The sequence below is a fragment of the Piliocolobus tephrosceles genome, chromosome 9 (assembly GCF_002776525.5).
Source record: "Piliocolobus tephrosceles isolate RC106 chromosome 9, ASM277652v3, whole genome shotgun sequence".
NCBI lineage: Eukaryota > Metazoa > Chordata > Mammalia > Primates > Cercopithecidae > Piliocolobus > Piliocolobus tephrosceles.
This window is the reverse complement of record NC_045442.1, coordinates 36,113,077-36,127,601: the sequence shown is the minus strand read 5'-3', so window position 1 is coordinate 36,127,601 and position 14,525 is coordinate 36,113,077. Positions and strand designations below refer to the sequence as shown.

Genomic DNA, 14,525 nt, shown 5'->3' with positions numbered 1-14,525 from the left:
AAACATAACGTGAAATGTTCCACTTTAACCATTTTAAGTGTACAATTCAGTGGTATTAATTACATTTACAATGTTGTACAATCATATTTTCTTTTCTTTTCTTTTCTTTTTTTTTTTTTTTTGAGATGGAGTCTCACTCTGTCACCCAGGCTGGAGTGCAGTGGCGTGATCTCGGCTTACTGCAACCTCCGCCTCCCAGGTTCAAGTGATTCTCCTGCCTCAGCCTCCCGAGTAGCTGGGATTACAGGTGCTCGCCACCATACCTGGCTAATTTTTGTATTTTTAGTAGAGACAGGGTTTCAACATATTGGCCAGGCTGGTCTCGAACTCCTGTTCTCAGTTGATTCACCTGCCTCAGCCTCCTGAAGTGCTGGGATTACAGGCATGAGTCATCATGTCCGGCCCCTTGCAGCCATATTTTCTAAATTTCTCATCACCCATCATACTTATTTTTGTTTTCCCTGAAACTGCCTCTTTCACACTTCTGGGGTGCTTTCTTGCTGTCATATCCTGGAATTTGGCACATTAGTGGTTTTCCACCTTTGGTCTACATTATTGTAGACTTGGACCGCATGTCCTGTTTTTTAGACTCCAAAGTCTTAATCCTTTCAGTCTGTCCAAGTACCTCCTACTTCTGAGCGCCATGCTAGGTGCCAGAATACAAAAATAAAAATAAAAATAAATAAATAAAACAGGCCAGGGTTGGTTCCTTGGGGAGACTGACGTGTAACCAGATCATTAGAATATGGAAAGATACTCACAGTGGCCTGTAACTGGATCATGAGAATATGGAAAGATATTGTGGCTTGAGCGTTTCAAAAGTCCAAGGCAGAAAGGAGAAGGGGAAAAGTTTATTTTTTCTTGGAATCAGTGATCAGTGTCACCTGTTCATTCTGGCCTTGTGCTAGGCACTTGGGGAGTCCAACAAGACTTGACTTGCCCTCAAACACACTCTCACAGTTAAGGGTTATCTGGGCCCTAGGGAAGCCCTGGCCTAGAGGTTTCAAGGAAATGATGGCATTTGAGCTGCATCTTGAAGGAATAGCAGATTTCATGAAGCACTCCCAGGAAGTGAGGGCAAAGCAGTCATGCTCGGCAGAGGAAACCGCCTGTGTAGAGGCACGGCTTGATGTGCTTGGCAGGCAGTGAGAAGGCCGGGTTCCCCGGGGCAGAGGGCTCCCAGGCTGCTCTGGATAGAGCATAAGGGAGCTGGCAGAACACAGAAAACATGGGGGCCAAGCACAGGGGTGAGAATCAAGCTGTGGGGGAGGCCTGGGCCTCAGCTTGGGTGGGAGATGGGCTCAGGCCTGGAGCCAGAGGCCAGGCCCTGACAGCCTCTCTGGCGACAGTTCCGTCGGACAGCACTGCACCGATCCTCCCTGGAAGGCCACGTGGAAATCCTGGAGAAGCTTCTAACTAGTGGAGCCACTGTGGACTTCCAGGATCGGGTGAGTGAGAGGGCAGGTATTCAGTGGGAGACAGGAGGTGTGTCCAGCACTGACAGATACCCTCTCCCTGACACCTGTGCCAACCTGAAGCATAAACAGGTTGCTCAGGGGCCAGACTCCACCTCAGTGGCTTATGTGACCTTGAGTTAGCCCCTTCTCCTCCCTAAGCATCCTCTGTGAGTCTGGCTTGGACCAGATGGGCCCTGAGTGTTCTTTTGTTCCACTTGGCCCATTGCCCATGCCCAGGCCTGCTCCCTGTACCTTTCTGCTAGATATCCCTCTGCCCTTCTGGCTGGAGTCAATTCCCCCCAGATGCTTTCTTCCCTGCAGCTCTGTAGTTAGACCCCATCATTTCCTTCTAGCTGGACTGCACAGCCATGCATTGGGCCTGCCGCGGGGGCCACTTAGAGGTGGTGAAACTTCTGCAAAGCCGAGGAGCAGACACCAATGTGAGGGATAAGGTGAGGCAACAATGCTCAGATGCAACAGATATTGGGGTGGCTGTGGGGAGGAAGGCGGGGGTCCGAGGGCAGGAAAGCCCAGGGGGCAGGAAGGTAGTGAGCTAGTCTGGTTTCTGGCTGCAGAGCAGGGAAGCTAAAACAGTATCCTACTGGGCCTCCCAGCCCACGAATTGGTCCCTGCCATCCACACAGGCCCTTGAGGAACCACCATCTGAGGATAGGAGCAGGAAGAGCAGACAAGAAGGGAGAACAAGAGACTCACTGTCTTGGAGGCTTTAGGACCACTCAAAAGATGCATGATTTGTTCATGTTCTCCGCCATTATCCTTCTATCTACCTAACTATTCATCCATTCATTCCTCCATTTATTTATCCCCTCATTCATTCATTTATTTATGCACCATCCTTCTATTCATTCATTCTTTCATGTAGAACCTTGAACAAGTGACAGCCTCTGAGCTTCTGTTCCTCATCTGTAAAATGTCTTGCAGAGTTCTTGTGTAGATTAGGTGGGAAAACATATGTAAATGAATTATTTGTTCAACATAAGGCAAATGTCTTGTAAGCTTTTGCCATATCCATTACATAGTCATCTCTCAATAAATGACATCTATTATGATTATTAAAAGAAGGGTAGGGCCAGGCGCGATGGCTCACACCTGTAATCCCAGCACTTTGGGAGGCCAAGGCGGGCAGATCACGAGGTCTGGAGATTGCGACCATCCTGGCTAACACAGTAAAATCCCATCTCTACTAAAAATACAAAAAAAAAAAAAAAACTAACTGGGCATGGTGGTGGGCGCCTGTAGTCCCAGCTACTTGGGAGGCCAAGGCAGGAGAATGGTGTGAACCCGGGAGGCGGAGCTTGCAGTGAGCCAAGATGGCACCACTGCACTCCAGCCTGGGCAACAGAGCAAGACTCCATCAAAAAAAACAACAGAGCAAGACTCCATCAAAAAAAAAAAAAGAAGGGTAGAAGAGTGAGCAGCTGGGTGAGAGGAGAATCATAGAAGGCTTCCTAGAGGAAGTGGCATTTAAGTCTTTAGAGTTAGGCCATCGGATAGGATGGTAGGAAATTGTACCATTCTCTGCCCCTCCAGGGCTCAGGCCTTGGCACTAGGACTTGGAAGAGGGATTAAGCTGGAGTTAGGACAGCCCCCGCTCCCCAGGGGTACCATAGTTCCGACCCTGTCAACCAGCAGTTCTTGATTCTTCCCACCCAGCTGCTAAGCACCCCGCTGCACGTGGCAGTTCGGACAGGGCACGTGGAGATTGTGGAGCACTTTCTATCCCTGGGCCTGGACATCAATGCCAGAGACAGAGTGAGTGCTAGCCTGTCCGCTGCTCACCCCGCCATGGGTGCATGGGCAGCCTGCAGGCCCCTACAGGTGGTGTCCTTCCTCCTGGGGCCTTCAGGACTTGGCCCTGAGCAGGGTCTCTAGCCCACCTCCCATCACCCTTGCCCCCTCCCACTGCCCACAAGGGCCATGCTGAGTGCCACTCTGACTCTAGGAAGGGGATACTGCCCTGCATGATGCCGTGAGGCTCAACCGCTACAAAATCATCAAACTGCTGCTCCTGCATGGGGCTGACATGATGACCAAGAACCTGGTAAGCTCATTCCCCCGATTCAGTCACTGGCGTGAGCACTCACACAGTGCAGGGGCTGTCCAGGCCCCTGGGGCAACCCGTGCCTCTGGACATGTATCACTGGCTCTAGCCAGCACCATAGTACGTAAAGTTGTCCTCTTCCAGAGCACCATGCCAACTGCCCGCCCCATTCTCTATATGTGTCTATGGCCAGAATGCAAGTGCAGAGAGACAGCAGGAGGGGCAGCAAGAGGACTTCCCAAAGACCCCCTGTTAGGCCAGAGGGGGTCCTCACGTACAGGCCCAAGGAGGCCAGAATCAGGAAGGGCCAGAGCTGGAAGGGACCGAGCACTCGGCTGGCATGACAGTTCCTAGCACTCCATGTCAGTTCCTGTGGTCTTTGAGTTTTCTTAGGATCTAGGCAGGAAGTCCTTGGAAGAGGAAGATGCCCAGGGAACACCTTGGACTAGGGAACACTTGGTCCAAGTTCTTCTTTGGGGCCCAGAGCATTCACAAAAGGAGGGCATGGGAGAGTCCCTCGGGCTCAAGAAAGGCTAAGGGGATAATGAGAAAAGCAGGAAAATCTGGAGAAGGTATAAATGAGGGTTTTTCACCCTCAGCATGATTGACATTTCAGGCTGGGTGATTGTTGTAGGGGACTGTCCTATGTGTTGTAGGATGTTTAAGCAGCATTCTTGGCCTCTGTCCACTAGATGCCAGTAGTACCCTGTCCCCTAGTGTGACAACCAAAAGTATCTTCACACGTAGCCAGTTGCCCCCATTTGAGAAGCACGGGTGGTGTCGATGAGGTACCTTCTGTGAAAGCCTTCAGGAGAGTGAACAGATTTTCTCTTGCCCCCGCCCGCCCCGCCACCCCAGGCAGGAAAGACCCCCACGGACCTGGTGCAGCTGTGGCAGACTGATACCCGGCACGCCCTGGAGCATCCTGAGCCGGGGGCTGAGCATAACGGACTGGAGGGGCCTGATGAGAGTGGGCGGGAGACCCCTCAGCCCGTGCCAGCCCAGTGAATTTGTGCCCCAGCACAGCCAGCTACCCAGCCCCTCTCTGTGTGCAGCCAGAGGGTCCTAAGAATGACTCTCAGAGCTAACGGAGGGCCCAGCCTTTTTTCTGCGTGATACAGGAGCACCCACAAACTACCACAATAAAAAAGCTGTTTTTGCTAATTGCGATGTTCATTTCCATTTGTGTCTGAAATCTCTGGGAATGAAGGAAGACTGGGGGCAAATGTTGGCTTGGGGAGGAGGAAAACTGGGAGCTAATTGGCCCTCTGAGCCAGCCCCGCAGCTGCTTTACTGTGGTCTCTTTTCCTTTCTTCCCTGCCCTTTTCCTGCCCCTTCCCACGTCCCAACTTCCCATGACGCAACTTTTCCTGCCCCTTCCCACGTCTCTAGGGCCAGGCTTGGCCCTTGCATGGATTGACGGTAAAACACTCATCCTGGGCCCCCTTCCTGGTGACTGCTGTCCTGTGGGGCTGTCTGTGGCTAGCACAGGCTTGTCACGTGGCTGCCTTGGCAGGAGGAGCCTGGCAAGGGAGCAGGGCAGGGGAGGGACAGCCGGCCATAGGCAGCTTCTTGCCCAGCCTTGCCACGCCTCCCACAGGACAGGGCCTGCTCAGCCAATCAGCTCCACCAACCTCACAACTGCCCGTGGAAACCTGGCTAGGCTTCTGGCTTTGGGGCTGGGAATTGTGGGAGGAGGGCCCAGATCCTGCTGGAGATACCCTTTAGAATTGGGATCCCAGAAACCAGTCCTACGTCTGGCCAGAGGGACACTGGGTTGTGGCATTTCTCCAGCTGCTACCCAGAAGGAAGAGGGCCCCCTGGGGCCTATAGGTCTTGCTCCTGACCCTGGGGACACCCAGCTCAGGCCTGCCCCAGTGGCCACAAGTCAGGGAGGCCGCAAATTTTTAACTAGACACATTGATCATTAATAGGGGGTTAGAAAGAGTTCAAACTAAGTCTCACTCCGGGACATAGACCAATTGTGCCTCAGGCCTCCTGCAGAGATGCTGGGTCCCCAAGTCTGGTCCTCTGTGAGGCAGGGACTAAGCAGGAGCTTGTCCAGGAATGTGAGGGGCTGGGCCTCAGGGGAGGGGAAGAAGGTGGACATTGCGGGCATCTACCCCCCTGTGACCACCCCCTTCACTGCCACTGCAGAGGTGGACTATGGGAAACTGGAGGAGAATCTGCACAAACTGGGCACCTTCCCCTTCCGAGGTAAGCGGGGCTGTCCTCTGTGGGAGTTGGGGAGATGTGAGTGACCCTATTCTCTTTAACCAGAGACCAAGGGAGGGTACACAGGCTCTGTCAAGCTGTCCAGGGATAGTCTGGTACTCAGTGGGTCATTTTATTATTGGAGAGGAACAGGGGAGACTGGTCTGGAGTCAGGAGACAGGCAGGAAGCTCCTTGCTAGCCTGTAAACTTAAGCTAAACCTCACCTGCTTCAGTTTACCCAGCTGTAAACTGTTAATGTGCCTTTGTAGCTCCCAGAGTGATTCTGGGGTTGGACTGGAAAATGGGTGTGAAAGTCCTTATCAACCTTGTCTCTCAGTGCAGATGTGAGGGCATGTGGCTGGGGTCACGTGGCAGCCCAGCCACAGTCCCAGTTCCCTCCAAAGTTTGTTTGTACATTCTCTTCTGGACAAAGCCTCCTTGCCAGAATTAGTTCTCCCTGTTATGGCTCCTGTGATCCTGTCTCTCTTTACACATAGGTCTCCCCCACTCTGAGGTTAGGGACCAGATGATATTTGCGACACTCAACATGTAACAGAGTCCCAGGTACAATAAATGAAGGTAGAAGAAAATGGCAAATCCTGCTTGCCCTGCTCCGCCCATCCCCATTCCTTACCGCACAATCCTCTGAGGTAGTGCTCTCTATAGGACCATCCCACAGATGGGAGTCCGGGCCTCAGAGTAACATGGTCACTGCCCAACGTCATTCAGCTAACATAGCTGAGCTGAGATTTGCACCTCGTCTGACTGCATGGCCCATGCTCCGTTTTACTCCTTCACTGACTCTCATTATAAACCCTTTGGAGCTGCTAGGCCACACTATTTCAACAGAGTGTCTGGTCAGCTTTGGGAATGGTGTGGCTCCTATTGAGGCAGTATCATGTAGACCGTGGACTCTGGTTTCAAATTACAGCTCTGGGTGAGCGCCTGTAATCCCAACACTTTGGGAGGCAGAGGTGGGCGGATCACGAGGTCAGGAGTTTGAGACCAGCCTGGCCAACATAGTGAAACCTCATCTCTACTAAAAATACAAAAATTAGCTGGGCATGGTGGTGGATGCCTGTAATCCCAGCTACTTGGGAGGCTGAGGCAGGAGAATCACTTGAACCCGGGAGGCGGAGGTTGCAGTGAGCCAAGATCATACCATTGCACTCCAGCCTGGGTGACAGAGCGAGACTCCATCTAAAAAAAAAAAAAAAAAAAAAAAAATCACAGCTCTGGCACTGACTTAGTGTGGGATGATTGCTGTCCCTATCGGACACATGGGAGTGATAATGCTCATATTATGGGATGGTTGAACAAAAAATTCTGAGAGAATGCAACTGAAAGCATGCTATAAATTGTTGAGTAATATGCATTGGAAGGTACTGATTCCAACGGTAATAATGATTAAAATGACAGTGCGATTGGCATTGCGGCAAAGCTGCTTGGTGACTATGACCCTTGGCCTGATGGACACGTTGATCATTCATAGCTCAGTACTGAGGGAATGTGCCCCTTCCTTGGGGACGATGAATGCCCTGTGGAGGCCCACGTTGAGCAGGGACACAACTCTAAGTTTCTGCTGGTGCTTGGCTCGTGGGGCCTGGAGGTTTGGTGAGATCCTGGTTCTCTTGAAGTGAGAAGCATTTTGAGCCTCTAAGCAGAAGACCTTACTCAGCTTCAAGGTTCAAGGACGCTCTAGTTCAGGGTGGGGAGGGTGGACTTTGCATCTGGTGCTTGCCTGCCACGCAGAGAATCCACAGAGACCCCCAGACTCTTCTCTGGACCCTCCCTTCCGTGCTACCCACCCACTCCTGCAGAGGGCATGGGGTGCCCAGGAGCACAGGCTTCTGTGGATTTGGCAGGCCGTGGGCCGCACATACCCACTTGTCTGTCTCCCTTGCAACCTATGCTGGCTCCAGCTCCCATCTGATCACTCACCCACACACCAGAGAGCCAGCGGGGTGTGGTAGGAAGAGCCCAGCATCTGGAGTCAGAGGACCTGGGCAAGAATCCTGCCACTTCTGCCAGTTAACAGAGACCTTGGGGAAACCACTTAACCTTTCAAATCCAGTTTCCTCATTTTAGAATAGGAACTGAGCCTTCAGGCTCTTAGCCACAGGGTCAATATAATCCTCCCAAGGCACTGTCACAGAGAACACTGTCAGAGATAGAGGGTCCCTTCCCTGCTTCTGGGGCACAGCCAAAATGCCCAGGAAGGAAGACACAAACAACTTTCACTCTGACATCTGTATTTATCTTGCCCTGTCCTGGCCCCTGAGGTAGATTTTGCAGCCCAACACTCAGGCCGAGGAGGGAATATGTCACATTGTAAGGGCCTCCTGCAGCCATTAAAGGTCCTCTAAAGAGGAGACGGGGCCCAGGCTCAGTGGCTCACTCCTGTAAGCCCAGCACTTTGGGAGGCCAAGGCAGGAGGATCTCCTGAGACCAGGAGTTGGAGACCAGCCTGGCCAATATAGTGAGACCCTGTCTCTATTAAAATAAATAAATAGGAGGTGGGAAGCTGCCCTGGATGAATCAGTGAAGAGTTAGAGATTCTTCTGGAAAGCACTCCCTGAAACTCTGTAGCTCTCATTTTTTTTTTTTTTTTTTTTTTTTGAGACAGAGTCTCGCTCTGTTGCTCAGGCTGGAGTGCAGTGGCGCAATTCGGCTCACCACAACTTCCACCTCCCAGGTTCAAGCGATTCTCCTGCCTCAGCCTCCTGAGTAGCTGGGATTACAGGTGCCTGCCACCACGCCTGGTTAATTTTTGTATTTTTAGTAGAGATGGAGTTTCACCAGGTTGGCCAGCCTGGTCTCGAACTCCTGACCTCACGATCTGCCAGCCTCAGCCTCCCAAAGTGCTGGGATTACAGGCGTGAGCCACCGTGCTGGGCCTCTTATTTATTTATTTATTTATTTATTTATTTTTAAGATGGAGTCTCAGTCTGTCACCCAGGCTGGAATGCAGTGGCACAATCTCAGCTCACTGCAACCTCTGCCTCCTGGCACTAAAGCAATCTGCCCACCTCAACCTCCCAAGTAGCTGGGACCAAAAGCACACACCACCATGCCTGGCTAATTTTTTGTATTTTTAGTAGAGATGGGATTTTGCCATGTTGCCCAGGCTGGTCTCAAATTCCTGAGCTCAACTGATCTGCCTGCCTCTGCCTCCCTAAGTGCTGGGATTACAGGCATGAGCCACCATGCCCGGCCCTGTGTAGCTCTTTTTAAAAAAATCTTTTTAGCATCGCTAATTCGTACTGATTATTTGAATAAAGAGTATTCTTTTTTTTCTTCTTCTTCTTTTTTTGTGACGGAGTCTTGCTCTGTCTCCCAGGCTGCAGAGCAGTGGTGTGATCTCGGCTCACTGCAAGCTGTGCCTTCAAGTTCACACCATTTTCTTGCCTCAGCCTCCTGAGTAGCTGGGATTACAGGTTCCTGCCACCACACCCGGCTAATATATATATATATATATATTGTATTTTTAGTAGAGATGGGGTTTCACCATGTTAGCCAGGATGGTCTCGATCTCCTGACCTTGTGATCATCTGCTTCGGCCTCCCAAAGTGCTGGGATTACAGGCATGACCCACCGCACCGGCCAAGAGTATTCTTTTTAAATAAAAGTTATGACCGTAGTCTAGAGGAGGGGGTCATTACAGAAGGGCTCTATGGCCCTGAACTCACACTCATAAACACCCTCAAAGATGGACTTTGAATTGTTATTTCCAAATGAGGTTAGTGGCCAACCACAGGACTAGTGCAGCAGGACTGGGAAGATGAGGTTCTCCATAAAATGCTTGCGTCCTATTCCTTCCATATGTAGAGTGGACCATGCTTTCTTGCAATGATATAATATTTTGTATATATTAAAACCATTACTCTATTAAAGAAAATATTTTGCTTAAAGCATCACAATTTTTACAACCCCATTTTGGCGTTTCTTATTTTTTTTTAATGGGCTAGATGCTTTCGAGGGAAAAAAAAAATACAGTGGCCCAGGCCTGTCTATACCCTGAGAGGCCTTGGAGATTAATTAGGCTTTTCGTTGTCTGCACCTATGGAAAGCCTTGCCAGCAAGCTCAGCTGCTCACAACCCGAACCATGCCTATTTATGGGGGGACAAATTCCAGGTTTGTAGGTGCATCACTAAGGCAAGAGGTAGCAGCCACCGTCCGGAATCTAGACCCAATGAAATCTCCTGTCCTGTCCACTCTGCCTTCTCAGCCCACTGCTTGCCTCCCCGCCCTCAGCCCATTGTGACCTCATGTTAGTTATTCCAGAATGAGCTTCTTCCTGGGTTCTTTTCCCTCTGAACTCTGCCCTGTAGAGGGGTGAGGGGCTCAAATGAGGATGGACTATGCCAGGCTGGCAGCAGACATGGGCCCTGGATGGAGGGTTCTCTGGTCTCAGATGGCTAGGAATGGATACCAGCCTCGTCAAGGGGGTCCTTCTGCCATGGGGACCAGCATCCTTTGCCCCCGGGGACCACCAGATCAGGAGAAAGAGAAACCAAAGACTGGAAGATACAAAGGCCTAAGTTGTAGAATGGGTTCCAAGCAGAAGGCAGAAGGACTCAGAATCGGAGAAGCGGCCCTTTCACTGAGCTTGGGGACAGCTATCAGGGTAGGAGGCAGGACCCAGGCCTCAGGCAATGCATGTCAGGCTAGACACGAGGGATGCTGCAGCCTCTCCCCACCCCACTCTCCCCACCCCACCCCCAACTGCCTTCCTCACAATGGGGTTCATTGTTGAGGTGATAGGGGGCACCTAGGGAGGGTGCAGCAGGGGGCCTGCCCACCAGACATCCTTGGGGAGCCTGCCCTTTCAAGCATGAACCATACTACCAGAGATCGCCCAGTGTGCTCTTAGCTCTGCCTGCCTGGTGTAGGGTCCTGGAGACCTTCTTGGAGCTCATCCAGCAGCCATCATGCAAGGTGGTGCTGTGTACTGCCCTCTTGCTAGGAGGTGGAGGTCTCATGCTGTGGGTTCAGAAAAAGAGGAGAAGAAAGGTAACCTCTGAGTGTCCACCAGACAAGGACAAGTCACCAGAATCCCATAAAGCAAAGAATGAAAGCTGGATCAAATCTCACTTTAGCCGCATTTCCGAAGAGAAGCTGGCCCGCAACAACAACGCCAGCACCAGTGGCAATGCTACCCAGACTGAGAGTGGGAGTGGAGAGGCCAGCACCACAATTCACATGGAGACCTTCACCACGAGGCACGGAGAAGTGGGCTCCGCTCTGCACCGGGAATCCTTCACCAGCAGGCAGAAGACATCTGGGCCGTCAGTGATCCAAGAGATCCACCAGGAGTCTGGAAAAGCCCCATCCACTGATGAGGCCACGTGGGCCGCTGTGGCTGCCTGCACCAAGGAGATCGACACCCAGGGGCGGCACCTGGCTCACTCCATGTTGCAGCGGGCCACAGCTTACCAGCACTCAGGTCACCTGGAGTCCAAGGACATCAACCAGGACGAGCTGAGGGCCCTCGAGGAAGTGGAGATGAAGCTGCAAAAGAATTTCCTCACCCAGCGGGAAAACACCATAGCTGGTGCCAACCACACACACACTTTCTATGGCCACAGTCACCACAGTCACCACGGCCACCCGAGCCACCAGAGCCACAGCCTGCCCAACCGCAGACACTAGATCTATGACTGCTTGGAAGCCATCTAACCACGGATGGAGATGCCCCTGCCCCCAGCAAGGCTGGCTCACACACATGTCTGTTTTCTCTCCTATGGGGCCATCTATGCAGCCCAGGGTGAGATGCTGTACCCAAATCCCTACTTTCTTAGGCTCCCCACAGGGATCATGGGCCCTTTCAACTCCATGAGTGTGGTCTGCCACAGAAGATGGCCCCTGTTGGAGGGAGAGCTGGGAGGACACAGCGCGGGTGAGACAGACCCTGAGGCCCCTGAAGACCCACCAAGGGAAGACAGATGGGAGCAGGCAAGAGCCCCACACTGACGTCCTTGCCTGGAACGGAGCCAATAAAGCTTTGTGTGCCTTCACTCTGACTCCAGGGGCTCTGTGGGCAGCCTAAGGTCTGGCAGGATGGAGGGAGGTGGCTCCCTCTCCAGCAGTCCTCTGCGTGTGGGCCCCGGCCTGGGACCTTTTCACTGGGCCTGATTTAAAGCTCTATGAAACAGCTACCCTGGTCTCAGGTTCTGGAAAAGGGGCACCTCCAGACGCCTCAACACCACCAACCTGATGTTGCCAGGGAACCGGGGAGCAGCCAGGTATTGGGCTTGCAGGAGAAACAGGCTTTCAGAGGAGGCTAACTAAGCCAGATGGGAATGAGGGCCCCTGTCCTCTTGGTGCTATCTTTGTTCTCAAGTCATGTGGCATCCTACAAGGCAGTTCTCTCCCTGGCCCCACCCGCCTTCCGGGGCCCTTTGGGATCCACGTTAGTACCTCCCCACCACCTAGGTCTACAGCTACTGAGTGGGCACAACACTGTCTTCTTGTTTGTTTGTCTTTAATTTAATTTAATTTAAAGTTCCAGGATACATGGGCAGGATGTTCAGGTTTGTTACATAGGTAAACGTGTGCCATGGTGGTTTGCTGCACCTATCAACATGTCACCTAAGGTATTAAGCCCTGCGTGCATTAGCTATTTATCCTGATCATCTTGGTTTTCTTTTCTTTTTTCTTTTCCCTTTTTTTCTTGTTATATATATATATTTATTTTGAGACAGAGTTTCACTCCTGCCGCCTAGGCTAGAGTGCAGTGGCGTGATCATGGCTCACTGCAACCTTTGCCTCCCGGGTTCAAACAATCCTCCCACCTCAGCTTCCCAAGTAGCTGGGACTGCAGGTGTGTGGAATCACAGCTGGCTAATTTTTTTTTTTCTTTTTTATTTTCTTTTCTTTCCTTTTCTTTTCTTTTTTTTTTTTTTTTTGGTGTATGTGTGTGTGTGTGTGAGACAGAGAGAGAGACAGAGTCTCGCTTCGTTGCCCAGGCTGGAGTGCAGTGGCACAATCTCGGCTCACTGCAACCTCTGCCTCCAGGGTTCATGCGGTTCTCATGCCTCAGCCTCCCGAGTAGCTGGGGCCAAAGGCGCACACCACTATGCCTGGCTAATTTTTTTTTTTTTTTGTATTTTTAGTAGAGATGGGATTTCATCATGTCGCCCAGGCTGGAGTACAGTGGTGATATCAGTTCACTGCAGCCTCAGACTCAAACTGGCAAAATTCAAATAAAGTCCTTAGTTAATGACATTGTACCAATGTTAATTCTTTGGTTCTGGTCATCATATTATAGGTAGGTAAGACATTATCATTGGTGGAGGGTGGGTGAAGGATGTATAGAAAATCCCTGTACTTTTTTTTTTTGAGACAGAGTCTCGCTCTGTCACCCAGGCTGGAGTGCAGTGGCACGATCTCAGCTCACTGAGGAATTGTAATTTCTTTCAGAGGGAGGTTATGAATTACATCGTGCAAACAAGTTTGGCCACAGACCAGGGCAGGAAAAAAAAAAAAAGAACTTGTTTTTCTTTCACACAACAAATTCCTATGCTAGGCGCCACATCGGAGGCCAGAATGCACCCAGGCAAAGTAAGGCGAGTACTGGGCAAGGAAAACAGAATGCTGGGGAGCAGACTTGAGCTTGTTGGCCCTCACGGAATTTGGGAGGTGTTCCAGGCAGAAGGGAAGAGCACAAGCAAGTGCGCAGAGGGAGGGAAGTGCAGTGTGTCTGGGGAACCATGGCAGTCAGCTTGTGGGTTTTTTTTTTTTTTTGAGATGGAGTCTCGCTCTGTCACCCAGGCTGGAGTGCAGTGGGGCCATCTTGGCTCACTGCAACCTCCGCCTCCCGGGTTCATGATTCTCCTGCTTCAGCCTCCTGAGTAGCTGGGACTACAGGCGCCCGCCACCACACCCGGCTAATTTTTTTGTATTTTTAGTAGAGTCGGGGTTTCACCGTGTTAGCCAGGATGGTCTCGATCTCCTGACCTCGTGGTCCGCCCGCCTCAGCCTTCCAAAGTGCTGGGGTTACAGGCGTGAGCCACCGTGCCCAGCCTGTTTTGTTTTTGTTTTTGTTTTCTGAGACCGAGTTTCACTCTTGTCACCCAGGCTTGAGTGCAGTGGCACAATCTCGGTTCACTGCAACCTCCGCCTCCCGGGTTCAAGTGATTCTCCTACCTCAGTGCACCACCACGCCCAGCTAATTTTTGTATTTTTAGTAGAGATAGGGTTTCACCACATTGGCCAGGCTGGTCTCGAACTCCTGACCTCAAGTGATCACCCTGCCTCGGCCTCCCAAAGTGCTTGAATTACAGGCATGAGCCACCACTCCTGGACTTTTTTTTTTTTTTTTTGAGACAGAGTCTTACTCTGTCACCCAGGCTACCATGCAGTGGCGCGATCTGGGCTCACTGCAACCTCCACCTCCCAGGCTTAAGCGATTCTCCTGCTTCTGACTCCCAAGTAGCTGGGATTACAGGTGCATGCCTCCACGCTCAGCTAATTTTTTATTTATTTTTATTTATTTTTTAAATTATTTTTTGAGACAGAATCTCACACTGTCGCCCAGGCTAGAGTGCAGTAGTGCAATCTTGGCTCATTGCAACCTCTGCCTCCTGGGTTCAAGCGATTCTCCTGCCTCAGCCTTCCAAGTAGCTAGGATTACAGACGCCTGACACCACGCCCAGCTAATTTTTGTATTTTTAGTAGAGACGGGGTTTCACCATGTTGGCCAGGCTGATCTCAAACTCCTGACCTTGTGATTGATTCGCCCGCCTTGGCCTCCCAAAGTGCTGGGATCGCAAGCGTGAGCCACCGTGC

At 51.4% G+C, this 14,525-nt stretch overlaps 3 protein-coding genes across 6 annotated transcripts in view; all 3 read left to right on the top strand.

Annotated features, from left to right (window-relative positions):
- ANKRD2 (ankyrin repeat domain 2) overlaps positions 1–4,683 on the top strand; it is a 13,421-nt gene extending 8,738 nt beyond the window's left edge. For all 3 annotated transcript variants that reach the window (XM_023206324.2, XM_023206325.3, XM_023206323.2), the window contains 5 exons: positions 1,350–1,448; positions 1,811–1,909; positions 3,132–3,230; positions 3,421–3,519; positions 4,378–4,683. In XM_023206324.2, the coding sequence (XP_023062092.2) occupies positions 1,350–1,448; positions 1,811–1,909; positions 3,132–3,230; positions 3,421–3,519; positions 4,378–4,527 (546 nt within the window). In that variant the 3' untranslated portion in view covers positions 4,528–4,683. The remainder of the gene's footprint in view (positions 1–1,349; positions 1,449–1,810; positions 1,910–3,131; positions 3,231–3,420; positions 3,520–4,377) is intronic.
- A 495-nt stretch (positions 4,684–5,178) lies between these two features.
- Positions 5,179–14,525, top strand: part of HOGA1 (4-hydroxy-2-oxoglutarate aldolase 1) — a 28,863-nt gene continuing 19,516 nt past the window's right edge. Inside the window, exon 1 of one of the 2 annotated variants that reach the window (XM_023206344.2) lies at positions 5,179–5,736. In XM_023206344.2, coding sequence (XP_023062112.1) covers positions 5,526–5,736 — 211 coding nt within the window. In that variant the 5' untranslated portion in view covers positions 5,179–5,525. The remainder of the gene's footprint in view (positions 5,737–14,525) is intronic. The other variant, XM_023206343.3, reaches the window with a different exon arrangement.
- C9H10orf62 (chromosome 9 C10orf62 homolog) lies at positions 10,079–11,752 on the top strand. The gene has a single exon (XM_023206345.2). The coding sequence runs from the start codon at positions 10,716–10,718 to the stop codon at positions 11,385–11,387; it is 672 nt and encodes a 223-aa protein (XP_023062113.1). The 5' UTR covers positions 10,079–10,715; the 3' UTR covers positions 11,388–11,752.

Coding starts and splice junctions, on each gene's coding strand:
- C9H10orf62 (XM_023206345.2), top strand. CDS start 10,716: ATGCTGTGGGTTCAGAAAAAGAGGAGAAGAAAGGTAACCTCTGAGTGT.